Raw genomic sequence first — 27,090 nt, forward strand, 5'->3', positions numbered from 1 at the left:
CCAATCTCCTCTAGAGCAGTGATGTTTTGGGGCTGTTGCTGGGCAACACGGACTTTCAACTCCCTCCAAAAATGTTCTATGGGTTTGAGATCTGGAGACTGGCTAGGCCACTCCAGGACCTTGAAATGCTTCTTACGAAGCCACTCCTTCATTGCCTGGGCAGTGTGTTTGGGATCATTGTCATGCTGAAAGACCTAGCCACGTTTCATCTTCAATGCCCTTGCTGATGGAAGGAGGTTTTCACTCAAAATCTCACGATACTTGACCCATTCATTCTTTCCTTTACACGGATATGTCGTCCTGGTCCCTTTGCAGAAAAACAGCCCCAAAGCATGATGTTTCCACCCCCATGCTCCACAGTAGGTATGGTGTTCTTTGGATGCAACTCAGCATTCTTTGTCCTCCAAACACGACGAGTTTAGTTTTTACCAAAAAGTGATATTTTGGTTTCATCTGACCATATGACATTCTCCCAATCTTCTTCTGGATCATCAAAATGCTCTCTAGCAAACTTCAGACGGGCCTGGACATGTACTGGCTTAAGCAGGGGGACACGTCTGGCACTGCAGGATTTGAGTCCCTGGCGGCGTAGTGTGTTACTGATGGTAGGCTTTGTTACTTTGGTCCCAGCTCTCTGCAGTTCATTCACTAGGTCCCCCCGTGTGGTTCTGGAATTTTTGCTCACTGTTCTTGTGATCATTTTGACCCCACGGAGTCCATCTGCGTGGAGCCCCAGATCGAGGGAGATTATCAGTGGTCTTGTACGTCTTCCATTTCCTAGTAATTGCTCCCACAGTTGATTTCTTCAAACCAAGCTGCTTACCTATCGCAGATTCAGTCTTCCCAGCCTGGTGCAGGTATACAATTTTGTTTCTGGTGTCCTGAATTGCTCCCACAGTTGATTTCTTCAAACCAAGCTGCTTACCTATTGCAGATTCAGTCTTCCCAGCCTGGTGCAGGTATACAATTTTGTTTCTGGTGTCCTTTGACAGCTCTTTGGTCTTGGCCATAGTGGAGTTTGGAGTGTGACTGTTTGAGGTTGTGGACAGGTGTCTTTTATATTGATAACAAGTTCAAACAGGTGCCATTAATACAGGTAACGAGTGGAGGACAGAGGAGCTTCTTAAAGAAGAAGTTACAGGTCAGAGAGACAGAAATCTTGCTTGTTTGTAGGTGACCAAATACTTATTTTCCACCATAATTTGCAAATAAATTCATAAAAAATCCTACAATGTGATTTTCTGGATTTTTTTTCTTCTCATTTTGTCTGTCATAGTTGAAGTGTACCTATGATGAAAATTACAGGCCTCATCTTTTAAAGTGGGAGAACTTTGTGGGAGAACTTTGGCACAATTTCTTCTCATTTTGTCTGTCATAGTTGAAGTGTACCTATGATGAAAATTACAGGCCTCATCTTTTTAAGTGGGAGAACTTTGTGGGAGAACTTTGGCACAATTGGTGGCTGACTAAATACTTTTTTGCCCCACTGTAATTGTCAATAAAAGCCTTTGACACTTATGAAATGCTTGTAATTATACTTCAGTATTCCATAGTAACATCTGACCAAAATATCTAAAGACACTGATGCAGCAAACTTTGTGGAAATTAATATGTGTCATTCTCAAAACCTTTGGCCACGACTGTACGCTTAATCCAATATAAACTAAATGTATAGAATTTATTATACAAGAGACAAAATTCACAAATTCTACAGCACAAAGGCAGTCATGTCTTAAGTATAAAACTAATAAAGACTCAATAATTTATGCCTTCTGGGAGTGCTATAAAGTCCAAAAGTTATGGTCTGAGTTAGAAAGTTGGCTGTCAGAAGTTTTACAATGTAAGTTTACTTTTAAAAATCAGTCTCTCTGCATATTTCAAGACATGGCATATGTGACCAACTGCCTTGACTCGGTCTTATGTAGCGTTGCTTTTATCCAGAGACACAGAGATATTATACAAAATGGTATACCATACACTGAATGAGGAACAATGGGAAAGTAATTCTGCTTTTAAAGTTAATAAACTTGTAACCTCACTTTTTAGAAAATAGCCTTTGTTTTTGTACCTACTGGAGAACTCTTCTTTGTCAACACCCATTCAGAATCGTTCACACCCTCTTAAGCTTTAGCCCCCACTCAAACTCTGACCATTTTACTCAGCCTAGCAGAGCTGATTAGGCTGCTTTCATGTTATCCAGAGCGTTGGTGACGTAAAAAAGTTTACGTTGAAACGGCTTTCCTGTGAAGTAGTGACCCGCGACATACGCCTAGTTTCCTGAAACGGGTCGCATATGAGGGTGCGGTGAGATACCCAAAACGGGATGGACCATACTTTTGCAATTTCAAAAAAATGTCTACTTAAAAACTCGCTCACTACGATAGTGGACGAATCAAATGTATGATTATTTAAATATTGAAAAGGTGTGGGCTACTGAGAAAAATAGAACTATAAGCACTGGAAAGTTCCAGGGGATGAAGGTTGAGGGGGAGTGTGGTTGTGAGACATACGTGATGTGTAGGGTTGCGGTGGAGACATGTGGGTCTGAGCAGGTGTGATGCCATTAATGTTTGTTGAAATGTGTGTTTATTGTCTTTTGTTTATGTATGGTTTTTATTGTTTGAGAGCTTGAGTTGGCTCTACTGGTTACATTTCCATCTGCAACGTTCTAAATGTTTCACATCTCTGAATATACTTGTGATCGGGTGACATTGCACATTAAATCACTCCTAACTCAGTTTGTCATACTTTGCAGACATCAAAAAAAGCCAAGGGAGATTAAGATCTGTACTGTTCAGGACAACAAGAAAAAGCTAGGTCATGTTAAGCGGGGAGAAAACAATTGAAACAGAGAGTCACTATCTGAATTTAGAAAAACAGACTGTTATTCCGTTGTAATATGTTTTTGCTATTGTATGGTGTGCCCTGCTGAAAACCACCAAGGTGTTCAAGAATAAATATGAATATAGTTTTCATTGATCCTTCCATCTTACTCACCCACGATGAGGCGTTCTGAGTCGGGTAGCTGCTTGAAGAGTTTTCTGAAGTCCTCATTGCGTTGCTTATACGTAGGACTCAATACCTGTAGCGGGGATAGAAGGAAAACATAAAAAACACATTTGCACTAAATTAACAAACACAAATATAAAATATTTTAGATACGCAAACAAGTGTAATGCCCCCACTGACAGCAATAAACAGACAGGGAACTAATTTACTTATCTGTATAACATGACTCTGCCCAGTTTTTTTATGAAAATGGTAGTAGACATGACTATATATTTTATTCCAGTTAAATTGACATTTCAGTCATTTAGTAGACACTCTTATCCAGAGTGACTTACAGGAGAAATTAGGGATAAGTGCCTTGCTCAAGGGCACCGACAGAATTTTCACCTAGTCGGCTTGGGGATTTGAACCAGCGACCTTTCAGTTATTGGCCCAATGCTCTTAACCACCAGGCTAGCTGCCACCCCCATTCAGTGATGTTATCTGACCATGGCTACTGCAGAAATAGAATCAAACTCTGTCTCTCTTTTCTTTCTCTACAGATTGTCAGAGTCTGAAATAACATAAAAGCTCCTATCACAAACGGGAACACTTTAAAATATGCTAAATGATCCACGCTGATGCTAATAATACTTCAGCTGGAGTTCCTCCTGTCTTTCTCTCCCTCACATTCAGATAAACACATTTCCTTCTAGAGGGCCAGATAAAGAGAGAGTTCTCTTATCGGCAGTTGCAGACCACAGCCAGTTCGCCTGTCTCTCCACACAAACACTGCATTGTTTATCCTGAAAAGGGAGGGAATGCAGCCAATGAGCTCTCAGTGTGGTGGTGATGGTTTTAGACTGGACACTAACATTGCCTTGGGTCATTCTAACCAGCCCAGTGCACAGCAACGGAAGAGCCTATGGCCTAGAACTAAAGCTTGAGTTGTAGTGTTAATGTGTTGGTCATCAGGTCTAGCCATAGAGTTGGATAGAGGGTACCACTACTTTAAAATGGAGACTGGCACTTGTCTCAATGCCGTTGGCCATGCTGTCACAGAAGAGGCCTTTACAGATAGATGAGCTCTCTATTACATCTCTATAGGCAGTGAAGTAAATTACTTAAGTAAAACTACTTTAAAGTACTACTTAAATAATTTTGGGGGGGTATCTGTACTTTACTATTTATATTTTCTACAGCTTTTACTTTTACTCCACTACATTCCTATATAAAATTATGCATTTTATTTTTCCACAACTGTCTACCCTATTTTATTTTATTTTAAATTAACCTTTAAATAAACTAGGAAAGTCGGTTAAGAACAAATTCTTATTTACAATGACGGCCTAAGAACAGTGGGATAACTGCCTTGTTCAGGGGCAGAACGACAGATTTTTACCTTGTCTGCTCGGTTATTCGATCTAGCAACCTTTCGGTTACTGGCCCAACGCTCTAACCACTAGGCTACCTGCCACCCCAAATCAGTGCGCCTAAGCGAATCTTCTAGAGCCACTCCACTCGCTGTCCAGCCTACCCTTACCCCTAGTCCTGTATCAACCCCCAAAAATGTGCAAGACAATGACCGCGACCACAAGTTCACCATAAGTCACTTTGCAGCACAGCACAACAATATCACATACTAGTTTAGAAACCGATAATCAACTTGGGATTTAAAACTGTAACCCTCACCCACTCATCCCCCCACACCTGTCTCCACCCCAGCTCCAGAGAGGGTGACTTACAGCTGGCACCCTCTCTGACTCCCAGTCCCAGGTCTCCCAGTGGGCTAGGGCATCTTCAGACAGAGACACCTGGTCTGTCTCAGTGTCCATGCTGACTGCAATGTCCATGGCCTGGATGTCCGTTTTCTTTTGGCTCCCACCCGTCCCCTCCCTCTCGCTTTCTTTCTTTCTTTCCTCAGGTGGAAGGTGTGAGCAGGGTCTTTCAGCCCGGCGGGTGGTCTGGTGTTGGTCTGGTGTTGGTCTGGTATTCCCCCTTTGTCGATGAAGGAATGGAATTCCTCTACGAGTCAAACGTTGTCTAGCCCTGGCTCCTCTTACACACAGCGCCTAAGCTGCAGTTGACCTGCAGTAAACTCAGCCCTCAGGGGACTGGTCATTTGTCATCAGCTCCTCCCTCCCTCTCTCTCTCCCCATCTCTCTCCCTCCCTCCCCTGGGTGGAACAGAGAACTTCTCTGAACCCTCCCAAAGAGGCTGGGGAGACAGAGATACCTGGAATAATATCTCTCACCACTACAGGTAACTAGCAGAGCTTAAGAGCTCACTAGAACTTAACAATACAGAATTAATAAGAGCATATTTCACATTACTAAAGAATGAAGGAATGTGAACGTTTCCTAACTCTCTGAACTGCTTAGCTACAGGACCCCAAAATATAGAACTACAGAACTCAGAGAGAGTACTCCATAGAGTACAGTTAGGCATGAGAAGCTGGGTGGAGGGCGTAAGGAAATATTGATTTACACTCAGGACAGCAGGAGCCCCCTTCTTCTGGAGTGGAAATGTCTCCTCCCTCCCTCCTGTTTTTGAAAAATAGTTGATCCCCTGGTAAGTCTTAATAGGCCATTTGGGCCAAGTGCACTGGTTGGTCCGGCTTAAGAATGGGTTAAGACCAAGTCAGAACCAGGTTTAAACAGGGTTAAGACAAGGTTAAGACCTGGGACACAGAAAAGGCCTCCAGTCAGTTAAACTACAGAAAATATGCTTTGCAGTCTGTAATTGACGGAAAAAGTTGGTTTAAAACAATCCTCTTATAAAACAATCCCACTTATACATGCAGTCATCCCCAAAGTCATTTCAGATAGGGATACCTCCAAAGGTGCTGCAGAATGGCATGGTCTCCTCAAATGATTTCTCAAAGCAATATATATCTATATCAAAAAACACACAATCCACATGGAGAAAAAAAGCTCTCTTTCTGCACTAACAGAAAACATACATATAAGCCCAGCTCAAGCAGTCTCAAAGTCCAATTGCTCTCTCTCTCTCTAAAATGGACACATACAGTCTTTGTCCTCAGGGAGAGCAGAAAACAGAACAATCCGCTTGATGCTTTAGCTTGTCCAGTGAAGAGACGATTGTTCATCAATAAAAGTGGTCAACAGTGCGTCCCAGGACAGAGTGGAACCCATGTGACTGACCAAAAAGGACCACTGCACACTACTGACCAGGCAAACCACAACAGAGCCGTGTGCTCCTACCAGGACTCTAGTCCTACTGTTGAAATCTCTCCCTCCCTCCCCTATTCTCGAGGAAAGTGGTATTGGAGGAGCATTGAGAGAGAAAAAGGAAGGAGAGAGTGGCAGAGAGAGAGAGGGAGGAGAAATGGGAGGGCCTAGAGTGCAACAGAAGGTGTACCTGCTTGTATGTTTTTAAGGCTATAAAACACCTCCAAAAACCATCTCTCAGCCTGAAAAGCCCTTTGAACAGTCAACCTCTATGGTTCTCTATGAAGACCCTAAGGCTACACAGTATGCACAAGTCATGTATCCACGTGTGTGTTGTGTGTGTCCATCCGGAAGTCCTGACTTGAACCAAAGGCTTTTCTTATGATACCCGCTGTGAATTTAGTAGTTTAGTAACCCAACTACTGCTTCCTATCCTAGTCTATGGTGACGTCATCTATTAAAACACAACCAAGACCTTACTTTGTCATTCATAACAATCTTTGCAGATTGATTCTTGGATGCCGTTATAAGACATCATTGCACACTGTCTGAATCACTCAATGGGCTGTCCCTCCCAAACAGAAGACAACTGCATTGGTACTAATCTATTTTGAAATGTATCAACTAGAGGTCGACCGATTAATCGTAATGGCCGATTAATTAGGGCCGATTTCAAGTTTTCATAACAATCGGATATCGGTATTTTTGGGCGCCGATTTGCCGATTATTATTTTTTTTTTTATACCTTTATTTAACTTGGCAAGTCAGTTAAGAACACATTCTTATTTTCAATGACGGCCTAGGAACGGTGGGTTAAATGCCTTGTTCAGGGGCAGAACGACAGATTTTCACATTGTCAGCTCGGGGGATCCAATCTTGCAACCGTACAGTTAACAAGTCCAACGCAATAACGACCTGCCTCTCTCGTTGCACTCCACAAGGAGACTGCCTGTTACGCGAATGCAGTAAGCTAAGGTAAGTTGCTAGCTAGCATTAGCTAGCATCAATCAATCATAATCACTAGTTAACTACACATGGTTGATGATATTACTAGATATTATCTAGCGTGTCCTGCGTTGCATATAATCTGACTGAGCATACAATCATACAAGTATCTGACTGAATGGTGGTAGGTAGAAGCAGGCGCGTAAACATTAATTCAAACACTTTCGTGCGTTTTGACAGCAGCTCTTCGTCAAGCATTGCGTTGTTTATGACTTCAAGCCTATCAACTCCCGAGATGAGGCTGGTGTAACCGAAGTGAAATGGCTAGCTAGTTAGCGCGCGCTAATTGTCGTTGTGTTGCTGGTTCGAGCCCAGGGAGGAGCGAAGAGAGGGACGGAAGCTATACTGTTACACTGGCAATAGTAAAGTGCCTATAAGAACATCCAATAGTCAAAGGTTAAAGAAATACAAATGGTATAGAAGGAAATAGTCCTATAACTCCTACAATAACTACAACCTAAAACTTCTTACCTGGGAATATTGAAGACCCATGTTAAAAGGAACCACCAGCTTTCATATGTTCTCATGTTCTGAGCAAGGAACTGAAACGTTAGCTTTTTTACATAGCACATATTGCATTTTTACTTTCTTCTCCAACACTTTGTTTTTGCATTATTTAAACCAAATTGAACATGTTTCATTATTTACTTGAGGATAAATGTTGATGTATTATATTAAGTTAAAATAAGTGTTCATTCAGTATTGTTGTAATTGTCATTATTACAAATAAATAAATAAAAATCGGCCGATTAATCGGTATCATGGTTGAAATATCATAATCGGTCGACCTCTAGTATCAACTGTATATATTAAGGAACACCTAACTTTACAAGACTCACACTAGTCCATTCAACAGCAGCAGTAATTAGAAATTCCAAGAGTACATCATGAGGTTGGAGTAAGATGTTTCAGATGCAAAGACCCAAATGACTGGAATCATTAACCTATAGAAATCATGGCATTAAATCCCAGTCAATTTAAGAAAGACCCTTTTCAAATGTTAAGAACTAATAGAACCATCACCATGTGAAGATATTTGAAAATATGTATGTATATTTTATAGGTACTTAATTGTATTAGTAGTTGTAACAGTAGTTTATTAGCTGGAGGCCTATTTCAAATCTTTACTAACGACATGCAGCCTTTGAGTAAAGCCAGTGTGTATGTATGCAGATGACATAACACTAACACTTAACAAAGAGCTGCAGTTAGTTTTGGAATGGGTAGCAAGGAATAAGCTAGGCCTAAATATTTCCAAAATTAAAAGCATTGTATTTGGGCAAATCATTCACTAAACCCTAAACCTCTACTACGTCTCGTAATGAATAATGTGGAAATTGAGGTGACTAAACTGCTTAGAGTAACCCTGGATCGTAAACGGTCACGGTCAAAACATATTGATACAACAGTAGCTAAAATGGGGAGACGTCTGTCCGTAATAAAGCGCTGCTCTGCATTCTTAACAACACTATCAACAAGGCAGGTCCTACAGGCTCTAGTTTTGTCACACCTTGACTACTGTTCAGTCATGTGGTCAGGTGCCACAAAGAGGGACTTGGGAACATTGCAGTTGGCTCAGAACAGGGAAGCACGGCTGGCCCTTAAAAGTACACAGAGAGCTAACATTAATGGCATGCAGGTCAATCTCTCATGGCTCAAAGTGGAAGAGAGATGGACTTCATCATTACTTGTTTTTGTAGGAGGTGTTGACAAGCTGAATGTACCGACCTGTCTGTTTAAACTACTGGCACACAGCTCGGACACTCATGCACACCCCACAAGACATGCCACCAGAGACAGGTCTCTTCACAGTCCCCAAGTCCAGAACAGACTATGGGAGGCGCACATTCCTACATGGAGCTCTATTCCACATCAGGTAACTGATGCAAGCAGTAGAATCAGATTTCAAAAGTAGGTAAAAATACACCTTATGGAACAGCGGGGACTGAAGAGACACACACAAAAAGGTACAGACACATTGTGGTATTGTTGTATGGTGGCATTAAACATGTTGTGTTGTGGATATGTGGTGGTGTAGGGATGTTATATGGATGTACTGTTTTACCTTTAGTTCAGTCAGAACACATAGTTCACTGTTTTATCTGTAGTTTTATATGTAATGTGGGTGCTTTGGTACGTTTGGACCCCAGGAAGAGTATCTGCTTTGGCAGGAACTAACGGGGATCACAAATAAATACAAATTAGTAGCTGGACAAAACATTTTTATGCTGTTAATTTAGGTTTAAAAAACAGTTATTTTATTATTAGTAGTTGCCATATTATTACTGTTACTAAGTATTATTTTTTTCATCCTGCAAAAATGCAAATAAATACATTTATCTTCCAGGAAAAGTATGGGAGGCAAAAATGAATTCAGAGGTTTTGTATGCAGAGAGAGAGCAGCGAACAGAAAAACCCATTGTGTGTGTGTGTGTCATATGGTGTAAACATTGTAGCATGGCCAAGGACAAGGCCCAAGCCAGATCTCGCTGTCTCCCACTCTATCTCAGGTCATGGGGTGAATGAACTCCAAAGGCCCTCTCACGGGGCTGATTTGGGTTATGGGCATGGGAGGCCCTTACTCTCATACCAGAAAGGTGATTCACACGGCTACACTGCCCTCCCAACCCAACTCCTGCATCCCATCCTGGCTCTCCCCCACCATCCTCGTCTCCCCCTACACAAACATCTGTCTGAGACTTCGCAGTCTCTCTCTGACATTACCCAAAGGAACCAGGGATGAATTCATTAAGACACACTGTAGCAAAACATTTGCAACAGAAAACAAAAATGAGTGTGTCTTATTGGACAAGTTTAAGTAGTACCTCCACATTTCATTCCATTTTAAAATGTTTCCTCACTACTGAACATGACTCTTGTGTGTTGGATTACAGCCTTTATACCAGTGTGACTCATATCCTCTAACCTTTTCCTGGTCTTAAGACTGCCAATGATAGATCGGTTGAAGTCCAGATCCATTGCAGAGCACAGAAATATTTGGTTTTCCCACTGTGCCCCTGGAACAACAGGTTCTAAGGTGTGTGAACAACCCTATGATAGACAGGCTACAGTCGACTATGGCTGCCTGTCTATTGACTAACTATTAGGACTACCATGCAGTGAAACTGCACCTTCCTAGTTTAACCCTCTCTCTTTTACCCTATTTCTTTCCTTTCCTTTCTCTGGCTGTCTGGATAGGTCTGTTTTTTTATGACCTCATGGTCATTATGAAGACTATCCACATGTCTTGTGTTTACTGTTTACAGGCTGTTGTGGACCCAGGAAGAGCAGCTGAACATCTTCTGGAACAGCAAACAGGGATCCTAATAAAGAAACTAGACCTAAAACGGCTTCTCATCTGCTCAGTCATATGGTGGTTTTGTTTTACAGGCCAAACTGTTCGGTTCAGAAACACCTCATCTGTATCTAGTTAGGCATCCCGTCATACTGTCCTCAATCCCTGGAGTTTGGTTCGGCTGGACTTAGACTCCACTATAGGGGCACTCCATAGCGGCTCTTCGAAGTTCTGCTTTGTGACTTCACTGCACACCACACGGAGGGCTCTGCACAGAGATTTCGGTGTATGCCAGAATCTGTAACTTCACTCAAGCATCAGTGATGTTTTGCTAAGGATAATGCTAGGTGGAGTGTAAACCTAGTCTTACTTTATCACCAAAGGGTAGCCTAAATCTAAACATGACTGACAGAACCAAATGTTCGGTACAGATGTAGGCTACCATATGTGTTCCATGGACACCTAAAAACAATGTCCCTAATTCACACTTCCTGTTGATATTCAGAAACAGGAAGCACATCACACTTCTCACTATCTGCACACCAATAACTAAATCTGGCACAATGTAACGCAACTGAAAACAGAAACAAGCATTTCCTATTGGACTAATCCATAGTCAGATAAAATGAATATTATTGGTGCCTAATGAACACGGGCTATACCACTAGAGTGAGTACATGAGAATTAAAATACACAGTCATGTTCATATAATATACTGCAGTCTTTTGACATAAACTAGAAACAGCAAAAAGGGAATAGGTGCCATTTGGGATGCAGCCCTGGTCCACAGATCAAAAGTCCACTTGGTTAAATCAGAGATCGGCCTTTTGTCCACTTGGTTAAATCAGAGATCGGCCTTTTGTCAGCTTGGTTAAATCAGAGATCGGCCTTTTGTCCGCTTGGTTAAATCAGAGATCAGCCTTTTGTCCGCTTGGTTAAATCAGAGATCGGCCTTTTGTCCGCTTGGTTAAATCAGAGATCGGCCTTTTGTCCACTTGGTTAAATCAGAGATCGGCCTTTTGTCCGCTTGGTTAAAACAGAGATCGGCCTTTTGTCCGCTTGGTTAAATCAGAGATCGGCCTTTTGTCCGCTTGGTTAAAACAGAGATCGGCCCTTTGTCCGCTTGGTTAAATCAGAGATCGGCCTTTTGTCAGCTTGGTTAAATCAGAGATCGGCCTTTTGTCCGCTTGGTTAAATCAGAGATCGGCCTTTTGTCAGCTTGGTTAAATCAGAGATCGGCCTTTTGTCCACTTGGTTAAATCAGAGATCGGCCTTTTGTCCGCTTGGTTAAAACAGAGATCGGCCCTTTGTCCGCTTGGTTAAATCAGAGATCGGCCTTTTGTCCGCTTGGTTAAAACAGAGATCAGCCTTTTGTCCGCTTGGTTAAATCAGAGATCGGCCTTTTGTCCGCTTGGTTAAATCAGAGATCGGCCTTTTGTCCACTTGGTTAAATCAGAGATCGGCCTTTTGTCCGCTTGGTTAAAACAGAGATCGGCCTTTTGTCCGCTTGGTTAAATCAGAGATCGGCCTTTTGTCAGCTTGGTTAAAACAGAGATCGGCCCTTTGTCCGCTTGGTTAAAACAGAGATCGGCCCTTTGTCCGCTTGGTTAAATCAGAGATCGGCCTTTTGTCCGCTTGGTTAAAACAGAGATCGGCCTTTTGTCAGCTTGGTTAAAACAAAGATCGGCCCTTTGTCCGCTTGGTTAAATCAGAGATCGGCCTTTTGTCCACTTGGTTAAATCAGAGATCGGCCTTTTGTCCGCTTGGTTAAATCAGAGATCGGCCCTTTGTCCGCTTGGTTAAAACAGAGATCGGCCCTTTGTCCGCTTGGTTAAATCAGAGATCGGCCTTTTGTCAGCTTGGTTAAATCAGAGATCGGCCTTTTGTCCGCTTGGTTAAAACAGAGATCGGCCCTTTGTCCGCTTGGTTAAATCAGAGATCGGCCTTTTGTCCGCTTGGTTAAAACAGAGATCGGCTCTTTGTCCGCTTGGTTAAATCAGAGATCGGCCTTTTGTCAGCTTGGTTAAATCAGAGATCGGCCTTTTGTCAGCTTGGTTAAATCAGAGATCGGCCTTTTGTCCACTTGGTTAAATCAGAGATCGGCCTTTGTCCGCTTGGTTAAATCAGAGATCGGCCTTTTGTCCACTTGGTTAAATCAGAGATCGGCCTTTTGTCCACTTGGTTAAATCAGAGATCGGCCTTTTGTCCGCTTGGTTAAAACAGAGATCGGCCTTTTGTCCACTTGGTTAAAACAGAGATCGGCCTTTTGTCCGCTTGGTTAAATCAGAGATCGGCCTTTTGTCCGCTTGGTTAAATCAGAGATCGGCCTTTTGTCCACTTGGTTAAATCAGAGATCGGCCTTTTGTCCGCTTGGTTAAATCAGAGATCGGCCTTTTGTCCACTTGGTTAAATCAGAGATCGGCCTTTTGTCCGCTTGGTTAAATCAGAGATCGGCCCTTTGTCAGCTTGGTTAAAACAGAGATCGGCCTTTTGTCCGCTTGGTTAAAACAGAGATCGGCCTTTTGTCCGCTTGGTTAAAACAGAGATCGGCCTTTTGTCCACTTGGTTAAAACAGAGATCGGCCTTTTGTCAGCTTGGTTAAATCAGAGATCGGCCTTTTGTCCGCTTGGTTAAAACAGAGATCGGCCTTTTGTCCGCTTGGTTAAAACAGAGATCGGCCTTTTGTCCGCTTGGTTAAAACAGAGATCGGCCTTTTGTCAGCTTGGTTAAAACAGAGATCGGCCATTTGTCAGCTTGGTTAAAACAGAGATCGGCCTTTTGTCAGCTTGGTTAAAACAGAGATCGGCCTTTTGTCAGCTTGGTTAAAACAGAGATCGGCCTTTTGTCAGCTTGGTTAAAACAGAGATCGGCCTTTTGTCAGCTTGGTTAAAACAGAGATCGGCCTTTTGTCAGCTTGGTTTATCAGAGGGAGGTGGGAGATTAGCCTATTGTCAGCTACTGCTTAGTTACAGTCAGGGGAACCCAGGCCCTGGTTACAGTCAGGGAACCCAGGCCCTGGTTACAGTCAGGGAACCCAGGCCCTGGTTACAGTCAGGGAACCCAGGCCCTGGTTACAGTCAGGGAACACAGGCCCTGGTTACAGTCAGGGAACACAGGCCCTGGTTACAGTCAGGGAACACAGGCCCTGGTTACAGTCAGGGAACACAGGCCCTGGTTACAGTCAGGGAACACAGGCCCTGGTTACAGTCAGGGAACACAGGCCCTGGTTACAGTCAGGGAACACAGGCCCTGGTTACAGTCAGGGAACACAGGCCCTGGTTATAGTCAAGAGGCAACCAAATACAACAAAAGCCCTTTGTGCGCACACACAAGTGCATACAAACACAAAAGTCAATACACACACACACACACACACTTACACTTGTACAAATACGGACCGCACACACACAAGCATATATGCAGACACGAAGGTTTGCAAATGCACACCCACCCACATACGACGTGACTGAACAACTTCTCATACTGAATGCCATGACTCTAAGATCTCTCCATTTCCCATGGGAAAAATCACCCTAGGCAACTGCATTGTTAAATGTGTATTCACTATTCACCATGGAGCAATGCGAATCACAACTGAAGACAATTTCATGATTAATTTGATGCCATATTAAATTAGCCTCTAATTTTCAATAATTTCTTTGGATAAAAAGTGAATTCATAATTTCACATGACTGCCATCATTACCAGGAATGTTTTGACATACTATTTGCAAGGGAAGTACTTCACAGTAGACCTAAACCTTGCAACAGCCAACAGTCAAATGACAAAGTGCAACACAGTCTGATAACATGAACACCAGTCCTACCCATATCACTGAAATATATAATATGGTTATAATGGTATTTTTAACAGCTGCTTTTCTCCCAAGCAACTTCAAACAAACAAACACACACACACACCCTCCCGTATACTGTATGAGGCCCATGTGAGAATCAAACCCACAACTGCAAGCACCTTGCTCCAACCCACTGTGCCGTCAGAACGTGCAACACATCACCCACAGTTACATACAGCTCACCAAGGAGAGGTAGGAGAAGAGTTAGAGACTTACATTGTACCAGCTCTGGCTTTTCTGTGCTCACAAACAAGAGTCGAACATCAAGGTGGAGAAGGAGACAAAAAAAAGAGAGAAAGATGAGATGTGTTAGTGCTAGGGCAACAAAAATACACAGAAAAAAGCTTTCACACCTTAAACACAAGCAGGGTTGGGTAGATCAGTAAAGTCACTTTCGGTTACTTTTGGATTACTTTCCCTTTAAAAGTAATTAGAAGACAAAAATGATTCATTAAAAGCATTTGGTGTGTTATCATAGTGGTCTCTGAGTGTTGGTCAGACTCGCACAGGAACAAACTCAAACTTGCACCTTTTTCCATGCTGAGTTGAATGTCATTGAAAAAACAGAAAGGTGTCATATAATGTTTTTTTTTTCTCAAACATCCTTTCTGGATTTTTTATAAATCCAAGAAGTAATCTAGTTTTTCAAAAGTATCTGTAATCCGATTACAATATGTTAGCTGGTAACAGGTAGGTTTTTTGTAAATCAGATTACATGTAATCAGTTACTCCAAACCTGTACAGAAGTATCCCACTCACAGTCAGTCTTACTGCTTACAAAAACATTTGAAAAGTAAGTAAAAGTTAATATAAAAGTCAATACATATATACGCCAGAAGAGGGCAACAATGGGCTACATATAACTGGGGAAAAAAAGATTACCCTCAAAAGTGAAGTTATTGACAGGAAGGTATCTTGTCCATATTATAGTAGACTTGAACACTAAAACGGCATCCCAAATGGAACACTATTCCCTAGAGTGTACTACTTTTGGCCAGGACCCATTAGGGCTGCTCAAAAGTATTGCACTATACAGGGAATATAGTGCATCCTACATCTGTATGAAGGCCTCTCATAACAGCAGCTTACAACTAGCTGCCTTCAATTGTGTAATAATATTGACATTACAAATTAACCATCCATATTACACATGAAACAACCGACCATCAACATTCTTTGGATTATGCATCAAATTATTTCGAGCTTATCTTTGCTCATCGGGATGAAATCAACATTAATCAAGTGCCTGAGTAGAACTGCGAGGTGTGGTTTCTTGATGGGAGGCCATTGGCATGAACTGTAGGAGGTGTTCTTTACATTCCATAGTTCTAAAAACACACACACACACACACACACACACACACACACAGTTGAAGTCGGAAGTTTACATACACTTAGGTTGAAGTCATTAAAACTCGTTTTCAACCACTACACAAATTTCTTGTTAACAAACTATAGTTTTGACAATTCAGTTAGGACATCCACTTTGTGCATGTAATTTTTCCTAAAATTGCTTACAGACAGATTACTGCACATAGAATTCACGGTATCACAATTCCAGCGGGTCAGAAGTTTACATACACTAAGTTGACTGTGTATTTTAAACAGCTTGGAAAATTCCAGAAAATTATGTAATGGCTTTGGAAGCTTCTGATAAATGATGTCAATTAGCCTGAGTCAATTGGAGGTGTACCTGTGGATGTATTGCAAGGCCAACCTTCAAACTCAGTGCCTCTTTGCTTGACATCATGGGAAAATCTGAAAGAATTCAGCCAAGACCCCAGAAAAAAAATTGTAGACTTCCACAAGTCTGGTTCATCCTTGGGAGCAATTTCCAAACGCCTGAAGGTATCACGTTCATCTGTACAAACAATAGTACGCAAGTATAAACACCATGGGAACCCGCAGCCATCATACCACTCAGGGAGGAGACGTGTTCTGTCTCCTAGAGAGGAACGTCCTTTGGTGCGAAAAGTGCAAATCAATCTCAGAACAACAGCAAAGGACCTTGTGAAGATGCTGGAGGAAACAGGTACAAAAGTATCTAGAGTATCTAGAGCGAGTCCTATATCGACATAACCTGAAAGGCCAACAAGGAACAAGGAAGGAGCCACTGCTCCAAAACCACCATAAAAAGCCAGACTACGGTTTGCAACTGCACATGGGAACAAAGATCCTACTTTTTTGGACAAATGTCCTCTGATCTGATTAAACAAAAATAGAACTGTTTGGCCATGATGACCGTCGTTATGTATGGAGGAAAAAGGGGGATGCTTGCAAGCCAAAGAACACCATCCCAACCGTGAAGCACGGGGGTGGCAGCATCATGTTGTGGGGGTGCTTTGCTGCAGGAGGGACTGGTGCACTTCACAAAATAAATGGCATCATGAGGTAGCCCTGGCATGCTGTCAATTAACTTCTGGGCCACATGGCAGCACATTCCTCCATAATCAATGCTTGGAGTTTGTCAGAATGTGTGGGTTTTTGTTTGTCCACCCACCTCTTGAGGTCTGGGGAGTTTCCTGGCCATGCACCCAAAATATCGATGTTTTGTTCCCCGAGCCACTTAGTTATCACTTCTACCTTTATGGCAAGGTGCTCTATCATGCTGGAAAAGGCATTGTTCACCAAACTGTTTCTGGATGGTTGGGAAAATTGCTCTCGGAGGATGTGTTGGTACCATTCTTTATTCATGGCTGTGTTCTTAGGCAAAATTGTGAGTGAACCCACTCCCTTGGCTGAGAAGCAACCCCACACATGAATGGTCTCAGGATACTTTACTGTTGGCATGACACAGGACTGATGGTAGCGCTCACCTTGTCTTCTCCGGACAAGCTTTTTCTGGATGCCCCAAACAATCAGAAAGGGGATTCAGAGAAAATGACTTTACCCCAGTCCTCAGCAGTTCAATCCCTGTACCTTTTGCAGAATATCAGTCTGTCCCTGATATTTTTCCTGGAGAGAAGTGGCTTCATTGCTGCCCTTCTTGACACCAGGCCATCCTCCAAAATTCTTTGCCTCACTGTGCGTGCAGATGCACTCACACCTGCCTGCTGCCATTCCTAAACAAGCTCTGTACTGGTGGTGCCCCGATCCCGCAGCTGAATCAACTTTAGGAGACGGTCCTTGAAGGGCACCCTGAAGCCTTCTTCACAACAATTGAACCGCTCTCCTTGAAGTTCTTGATGATCCGATAAATGGTTGATTTAGGTGCAACCTTACTGGCAGCAATATCCTTGCCTGTGAAGCCCTTTTTGTGCAAAGCAATGATGACGGCACGTGTTTCCTTGCAGGTAACCATGATTGACAGAGGAAGAACAATGATTCCAAGCACCACCCTCCTTTTGAAGCTTCCAGTCTGTTAATCAAACTCAATCAGCATGACAGCGTGATCTCCAGCCTTGTCCTTGTCAACACTCACACGTGTGTTAACGAGAGAATCGCTGACATAATGTCAGCTGGTCCTTGTGTGGCAGGGCTGAAATCAGTGGAAATGTTTTTGGGGGGGATTCAGTTCATTTGCGTGGCAAAGAGGGACTTTGCAATTAATTTCAGTTCATCTGATCACTCTTCATAACATTCTGGAGTATATGCAAATTGCCATCATACAAACTGTGGCAGCAGACTTTGTGAAAATTAATATATGTCAATTCTCAAAACGTTTTAACGACGACTGTATGTTAACTTCCGACTTCAACTGTGTGTGTGTGTGATATATATATATCTCTCTCTCTACTGTGTTGGGCTGGTGTGCACTGTGTCACACATTGATAGCGCTTGATGATGTCGTAGCTGTTCAATAATGATGTCCAATAATAATAATAATAAAACATTGGTTGGTTGCTAATCAGTTGATGATTTATGTTGATTATGTTCGTTGTGTCCTGCTTGTCATAACTCAGGCTGGAGAGGCTGAAGATATGAGTGTGTGCTCCAAATAAACGTTTTCACAGATCCACCTGTACTCGAATACCCAAGACCCAATCCGGGACCAGAGCGGGTCCGGATCCAGAACTGTAAATAATGTCACGGGTCTACGTCGAATCTCATATGATTTTCACGGGTCTCGGGGTTGGTCATTTAAACCGTACAGATCTGAATGTGACTGCTGCAGTAGAGAGAGAGACATTATGATTTATGCTGCTGCTCTTGCTTTTCACGAGAGTGGTGCATGTAGCTTGTTGTTGGCCAATCAAGTCATCAAAGCAGCAATAGGCTACAGGCATTGTGTGGCAAAAGTTGGGAGATATCTAAATCAATGGAAGATGGAATTAAAAGTTCAAGTTGAAGGATATAGGCAACAACGACCAAGAGCCAAAAGGTAGGCTGCTACTTTCTATTCTGAATGGAGTTGTTTGTAACTGTAGGATGAGAAAGCGCGCGCGACTTCAATTAGCCTAGCGAGCTAGCATAACTAGCTTCTCCCAGTTTGATGCAGTCAAGACCGGTACTACGTAATAATATTGCATGATAAATAACCCATCTATGGCAGCTATTAGTTAACTATAGCAAGAGTTGGCATGGTTGGTGGCCGTCTCTCCCTCCTTCCGCCCTGCACCGTGTCACTCACTCACACTTACAGTAAGCCTACACACACAGCACGGCCCCTGTTAGAGCATCGACTCCCTATAACTCCTCTCCCTCACGCTTTATCGGCTAATAAAGTAGTTTAAAAATGGACTTGTTTGCTGCTTCTCTCACTCGGATCGGACTGGATCTGGATCCGACCAGGTCTATACGGAAATGGGTCTAGTTGTCCTCGGGTCCGTTCTAGAGGTCGCCCACTTATGATTTTTCAACGCTGATACGGATTATTGGAGGACCACAAAAGCCGATACCGATTAATTGGCCGTTATATATATTTGTAATAATGACAATTACAACAATACTGAATGAACACCTATTTTAACTTATAATGCATAAATCAAAATCTATGTAGTCTCAAAATAATGAAACATGTTCAATTTGGAGCGTTGGAGAAGAAAGTAAAAGTGCAATATGTGCCATGTAAAAAAACATGAGAACATATGAAAGCTGGTGGTTCCTTTTAACATGAGTCTTCAAATTTCCCAGTTAAGAAGTTTTAGGTTGTAGTTATTATAGGAATTATTAGGACTATTTCTCTCTATACCATTTGTATTTCATATACCTTTGACTATTGGATGTTCTTATAGCCACTGTAGTATTGCCAGCCTAATCTCGGGAGTTGATAGGCTTGAAGTCATAAACAGCGCTGTGCTTCAAGTGTTACGAAGAGCTGCTGGCAAACACAGGAAAGTGCTGTTTGAATGAATGCTTACAAGCCTGCTGCTGCCTACCACCACTCAGTCAGACTGCTTGATCAAATAATATACTTAATTATATTATAATTAACACACAGACATACGAGCCTTAGGTCATTAATATGGTCAAATCCGGAAACTATCCTTTCGAAAACAGTGAAATACGGAACCGTTACATATTTTATCGAACGGGTGGCATCCATGTCTAAATATTGCTGTTACGTCATAATTAAGTAATATTCTGGCAAATTAATTACGGTCTTTGTTAGGAAGAAATGGTCTTCACACCGTTTGCAACGAGCCAGGCGGCCCAAACTGTTGCATATACCCTGACCCTGCTTGCACCGAACGCAAGAGAAGTGACACAATTTCCCTAGTTAATTTTGCCTGCTAACATTAATTTACTTTAACTAAATATGCAGGTTTAAATATATATACTTGTGTATTAAATCATCACTCGTTTGGCGAAGTAGACTGATTCGATGATAAATTAACAGGCACCACATTGATTATTTGCAGGACAAGCTAGTTAAACTAGTAATATCATCAACCATGTGTAGTTAACTAGTGATTATGTTAAGATTTATTGTTTTTTATAAGATGATGCTAGCTAGTTACCTTGGCTCCTTGCTGCACTCGCGTAACAGGTGGTCAGCCTGCCACGCAGTCTCCTTGTGGAGTGCAATGCAATCAGCCATAAGCGGCGTCCAAAAATACAGATTATGAAAACTTGAAATCGGCCCTAATTAAATCGGCCATGCCGATTAATCGGTTGACCTCTAGTCCGTTCCAATGGAGCTCTATATTTTTTTTATGTATTGATGCATATCGGGTCAAGATGGGAAAGCCCCTGGTCCATTTCAGAATGGGTACAACTTTTTGGACTCGTGAAGGCCTCCAACTAAGAGGAAAGTGACCAATGGTGACTGACTATTACCTTTCCCCTTCCAAGTGCAGAGACATGTAGTGGTAACACTCCCCAGTACATGTCACATATACAATTCCCCACCAGAGACCAGGGTTCAATCCCTGCATCCCCCCTTCCCACTGTTTCTCCCACTTGACTGTCTCGCCACCTAATTTCCTCACCGTCTGAATAAAGTGTCAAGCTTTTCCTCTTCCATAGTTAGCTTGTTCAGGAAGTAATAGTAACTAGTGGTGGTCGGTGGGAGGGGGAGCTGTGTGCATCCGTGTGTACAATATCTACGTGTGTGTGTGTGCCTACATGCCTTCAAATATTAATGTTTGGGATTTGTCCTGGTACCACAGCGATGCTACGATTTGTACAGTGTGGTCCTCCATCAAAGTTAAAGAACAGCATGAACAGTAGCACTAAAGGGAATTTCTCTCTAGGTACAGATCTAGGATCTGCTTCCCCTTCCCCAATCCTAACCTGAACCATTAGTGGGGAAAATGCTAAACTGACCCAAAATCAGCATCTAGGGTTAACTTCTCCAGAAACACAGAATATTTCAGACAGAGAAGCACATAGGGGATCATGTTTGAATGAATGATGCTGTCAGGAAAGTGGTAGAGTAGGGTAGGAAGGCTGGGCCATGTTGATTAGGCATCAACAGAAGAAAACACACCCGAAACCGGCAGGGCCTTGTTCAATAAGAAACACAAATTTCAGTTGTAAAAAAAACCTGAACACAACCCTTAGAAGGGGTTAGGCAAAGTCAAGAAGTTAAAGAAGGTTAGGATAAAGTCCATAGAATAGTGTATGGCAGGTATTCCCAAACTGGGGTACGCCAAAAACACATTTTCAAAGAGTCCATTTCTATTTTCCAACGGGGCTAGTTTTTTCCCCTTTGCCTGAGTAGCCTCATTTCACTGCCAAAAATAAAATTAAACCCAGAGCCGGGCGGCCCTATACGCTCACTACGCAACTTGCCTAGGGCCCTGCAAATTACGCAAGGGCCCGGCATCCCCCTTGTGTCAAAGTGGAATAAGAGGATGAAGCGGAACTATTCTTCTGGTCACAAAAAGAGAAGAAGAAAAACACACCATGAGGGTGAATAGCAGGAACAGAAATCAGGTAAACTTGTGTTCTCTCCTCTTCAAGTTTGACGTCAGCAAATAACTAACATTAAGTTGATGTGCAAGCTTGCAGTGCATCTCTCTCTAGTCTGTCTGTCTAGCTAACCTAGCTGGGCAGTGCCTCTCTTGGTCTGTCTGCGTCTTGCTTGCCAGCCACTTCCAGGGCTGTGTTATGTGACTTTGTGCCTGACAAAAGTGAGAGTGAAATACAACAATTTATTACGTTGGATAAACGCAAAACGGGCATCGATGATTATAAACTGCAGCTCGGAAAAGATAACCGCGTCACACGTGAACATGCGTTCATATGCGCGTGCACGAAATGAACCTCTCGCTTTCCAGCAGCAACCTCTTTGGGGACCAGTCCAGAAAATATATAGGTGTGATGGCACCCCTCATAGGCGCACATTTTAAAACAAGACAATGATTGTCTAGTCTCTCAGTCAATGTTTAGTTGTACAACTCTGGACTAATGCAAGATGGAAAGCAATGGATTGACATTGACTATTGATTTATATATTGAATTAGTTGTTGATTAGCTGGGCATACTGGGAAATATGGATGCACATCTCTCAGTAAATAATAACCATCAATTATTCAGTCACGCCATAGTATAAATACTATTTTATATTTGAGAATGTATAAAAGGAAACTGGGGGAGCCAGTTTGAATGGGTCTGATGCAGCTGATAAAATTAATAATAGTTTTGCTATCTATAATTTACAGGTGCTATGCTTAAGTTTGTCAGTAGAGGGAGATGCTGGATCATCAGCCAGTACAAGCACAGACTCAGTTGATCCACATCCAGCCTCAGCCAGTACTAACACAGACCCAATACAGCCAGCTTCAGCAAATACTAACACAGACCCAGTACAGCCAGCTTCAGCAAATACTAACACAGACCCAGTACAGCCAGCTTCAGCAAATACTAACACAGACCCAGTACTGGCAGCTTCAGCAAATACTAACACAGACCCAGTACTGGCAGCTTCAGCAAGTACTAACACAGACCCAGGTAAAGTGCAGGCAGCCTCAGCCAGTACTAGCACAACCAGAGGTGTACAGCCAGCATCAGATACAAGCAGCTCAGACCATAATAGAACAGTTGCTGCTCCACCAAATGACCCAGATTGGCCCCCAGTTTTCACAGACTTTATGAGGACTGAGTTAGAGGGCAGAGGTCCATTCTAACCAGGAGTGAATTTTTCTTAACCTAAAGACAAGTCTAGAAGAGGTTTCCATTCAGGCTTATTACAGAAGATTACCAGGAGCTGGCTTTCAAACTCAATCAAAAACAACACTGTGTATTGTTTTTGCTGTATGCTCTTTTCTACAGAAGACTACAAAATAATAAAGGAAGGTGTGAATGACTGGTCAAATATCAACGCCATTCTGAAACACCATGAGGGTAGTGCTGAACACAACAATATGATTAAGTAGAGAGAACTTGATTGGCACCTAAGTCAGGGACAGACTCTTGACCAGATACAGATTACAATTTTGAGGCTGAAAGAAAGAGATGGCAGCATGTCCTTACACACTTAATAAGTATCACCCAGTCTCTGGCTGAAAGAAACCTAGCAATCAGGAGTTCAAACAAGCTGTTCCAACCAGATAATGGAAACTTCCTAAACGAGGTTGAATTACTGGCAAAATTTGACCACGTTATGGAAAATCATCTCAGCAAAATTAAAGATGGAGAGACATGCTCATTACCTTGGGAAGCGCACACAGAATGAGCTGATACAGATTGTGAGTGACAAGATTCTGGAAGCAATAGTGACTCAAGAGACTCATAGTACTTCTCCATTATCTTGGACTGTATACCTGACATTAGTCACCAGGTTTGATTTGATTTGATTTAGGAGCAAATGTCCATTAATCTGAGAAGCGTGGCTTTAAAGGGAAAGCCAGAGATCAAGGAGCACTTCATTGGCTTTGTGAATGTTGTTGTTACAACAGGCTTGAATCTGTCCACCGTCATCTTAGATAAGCTGAAAGAGCTGAAGATTCCATTTGAAGATTGCAGAGGGCAAGCTTATGATATTGAGGCCAACATGAAGGGCAAGCACCAAGGAGTACAAGCCAGACTGCCGTGTTCGTCCCATACTCTAAACCTTGTCATTGCAGATGCTGCCAAATCTTCAAAAGATGCAGTTGGGTGTTTTGGGCATGTGCAAAAGCTCTTCACACACAAAGATGGAGTGTTTTGAAGAAACACGTGAAAATAACTGTGAAGTCATGGAGTGACAAGATGGGAGAGTAGGTTCCAAAGTGTTCATGCAATCAGGTATCAGGCTTCCGAGGTTCGGGAGGCATTACTGGAAGCCAGACAGACGATCAACGATCCTGTGGCCAAAGTGGAGGCACAAGCACTTGCAGAGGAAGTTGGGTCCTACCTCTTCTTGATTGCTGTGTTGTATGGTGTGAGATACTGACAATGACAAACAAGATGAACAAGCTCCTCCAATCCCCCTCAATGCAGTTGGATATCGCAGTGAATTTAATCTCAAATGCAAAGACCTCCCTCACTACATACCGGGAAACTGGATTCTCTGAGGCCCATATAACAGCCAAAAGCATTTGTGAAGAAATTAATGAGGCTGTTCTGAAAGAAAAGAGTCTGAGAAACAGCAAGAGGCATTTCAGCTATGAGGCTCCTGATGAACTAATGCACTGAAAAACCTTGAAGTCAACTACTTCAACACTGTGGTCGACTCTGCTGTGACATCCATGGATGAGAGATTTGAAACACTAAACCAGGTGTAAACCAAATATGGAGTGCTGCTGAACATCAGCACTGCCTCTCAGATGTCCAGTGAATCTTTAAAGGCTCAGTGCATGGAAGTTGAAAACTCTAACCTTCAGAAATGACTGTGACATCAGTGGAATGGATCTGGCACACGACATTCAGAATTGACCTGATCTGCCAACAGATAAGATGACTGACAGCCTTTGAGCCACTTTTCTTTCTCTGTGAGAAAAACCTAAAGGAAATCTATCCTAACCTTTGGATGGCCCTAATAATTGCAGTCACTCTACCAGTAACAGTAGCATTGGCAGAAAATAGCTTTTCAAAATGAAAGCACATCAAAAGCTACCTGAGGTCTCCCATGTCATAGTGGTCTGGCCATCATGAGCATAAATCATGACGTGGAGAAACACATGTCCTATGATGACATCATTGATGATGATTTTTCCTTAATAAAGTGCAGAAGAGGAATATTTTGATGGTAAGATTTTAATTCAAAAATTGAAATGTTTATATACTTAGTAACATTTAAGATTGTATGGCAGAAGTGCATGTGTGTAAATGACTTCTTAACTAACTATATGACATACTTTCTCAATTTCTTCCATACAGACTGGTGCCCATGCTGATGCTGAAAATGCCCAGGCTGTAGAGGGAACCAAAGTTAATCACACAGATGTATAAGTTTTATTTGACTATTTTAAGACATATAGCTGCAGCCATAGCCTATAGGCTTGTGTTTACATTGTATGGACAAAGTTAATTGTATAATGTTTTGAGGACTGGACTAATTACCAGGCAGCAGAGCCAAAGCTCAGTGTTATATTTTATTATTTTCTACAATTTCTTGTTAATATTCACTTATCTTAAGATGCTATAGAAAATATTATATTCAATAAACGTTGTTTGCATATATCTCATTCTGTTCTGGTCTACTTATTCTTAGACTGACAGATGGAGCAAACCGTTTTAAAGGAGGGAGGATTGTAGTGGGAGCACCGAGGTGTCAGGTGTGACTGTGTGGTAATAGTAAATGGTTTACATGTTCTCACGGGTCAGGTAGGAGGGCCCCTTAGCAGAATTTTGCTTAGGGCCCCAGGGAGTTCAGGACCGGCTCTGATTAAACAATCTATTGTTCAGCGAAATAACACAATGTCAAATACAGGTAGCCTAGAGAAATAATTAACATCCAATCACATTAATTGAATTGAGAGACGAGCTTAAAGTTCTTTACTGACCATCATTTTCACTAGTCTGAACGCTTGCATGATGATGAGTTTCTCACACGACTGGCCTATCTGGGTGATGTTTTTTCTCGTCTGAATGATCTGAATCTAGGATTACAGGGACTCTCCGCAACTATATTCAATGTGCGGGACAAAATAATTGAGGCTATGATTAAGAAGTTGGAGCTCTTCTCTGTCTGCATTAACAAGGACAACACACAGGTCTTTCCATCATGGTATGATTTTTTGTGTCCAAATGAACTCAAGCTTACGGACAACGTTAAATGTGATATAGCGAAGCACCGGAATGAGTTGGATGCGCAATTACGCAGGTACTTTCCGAAACAGATGACACAAACAACTGGATTTGTTATCCCTTTCATGCATGCCTCCAGTCCACATACCGATAACTGAACAAGAGAGCCTCATCGAAATTGCAACAAGCGGTTTTGTGAAAATTTAATTTAAATCTGAAGCCACTGCCAGATTTCTGGATTGGGCTGCACTCAGAGTATCCTGCCTTGGCATATCCCTGACACGGATGCCTTTTGCAATCACATACTATTAGTATAGAATCTTAGTATAGTTGTACTCTTGGTATAGAATCTTAGTATAGCCGTACTCTTGGTATAGAATCTTAGTATAGCCGTACTCTTGGTATAGAATCTTAGGATAGCCGTACTCTTGGTATAGAATCTTAGTATAGCCGTACTCTTGGTATAGAATCTTAGTATAGCCGTACTCTTGGTATAGCATCTTAGAATAGCCGTACTCTTGGTATAGCATCTTAGTATAGCCATACTCTTGGTATAAAATCTTAGTATAGCCATACTCTTGGTATAAAATCTTAGTATAGCCGTACTCTTGGTATAGCTGTACTCTTGGTATAGAATCTTAGTATAGCCGTACTCTTAGTATAGAATCTTAGTATAGCCGTACTCTTGGTATAGAATCTTAGGATAGCCGTACTCTTGGTATAGAATCTTAGTATAGCCGTACTCTTGGTATAGAATCATAGTATAGCCGTACTCTTGGTATAGAATCTTAGTATAGCTGTACTCTTGGTATAGAATCTTAGTATAGCCGTACTCTTAGTATAGAATCTTAGTATAGCCATACTCTTGGTATAGAATCTTAGGATAGCCGTACTCTTGGTATAGAATCTTAGTATAGCCGTACTCTTGGTATAGAATCTTAGTATAGCCGTACTCTTGGTATAGCATCTTAGAATAGCCGTACTCTTGGTATAGCATCTTAGTATAGCCGTACTCTTGGTATAAAATCTTAGTATAGCCGTACTCTTGGTATAGCCGTACTCTTGGTATAGAATCTTAGTATAGCCTACTCTTTACTATATACATACTCTTAGTATAAAATCTTAGTATAGCCGTACTCTTAGTATAAAATCTTAGTATAGCCGTACTCTTAGTATAGCCGTACTCTTAGTATAGCCGT

The 27,090-nt window shown here is 42.1% G+C and overlaps 1 protein-coding gene across 8 annotated transcripts in view; it reads right to left on the reverse strand.

Moving 5' to 3' along the window:
* gramd1ba (GRAM domain containing 1Ba) overlaps positions 1 to 27,090 on the reverse strand; it is a 135,541-nt gene that overhangs the window by 28,185 nt on the left and 80,266 nt on the right. For 5 of the 8 annotated variants that reach the window (XM_021617608.2, XM_021617599.2, XM_036989803.1 and 2 more), the window contains 2 exons: positions 14,552 to 14,572; positions 2,998 to 3,082 (listed from right to left, as the gene is read on the reverse strand). In XM_021617608.2, coding sequence (XP_021473283.1) covers positions 2,998 to 3,082; positions 14,552 to 14,572 — 106 coding nt within the window. Of the gene's footprint in view, positions 1 to 2,997; positions 3,083 to 4,733; positions 5,147 to 14,551; positions 14,573 to 27,090 lie in introns of those variants that run through there. The other 3 variants (XM_036989802.1, XM_021617606.2, XM_021617607.2) reach the window with 2 other exon arrangements.

Source organism: Oncorhynchus mykiss, chromosome 10 (assembly GCF_013265735.2).
Source record: "Oncorhynchus mykiss isolate Arlee chromosome 10, USDA_OmykA_1.1, whole genome shotgun sequence".
In the NCBI taxonomy this organism is placed as follows: domain Eukaryota; kingdom Metazoa; phylum Chordata; class Actinopteri; order Salmoniformes; family Salmonidae; genus Oncorhynchus; species Oncorhynchus mykiss.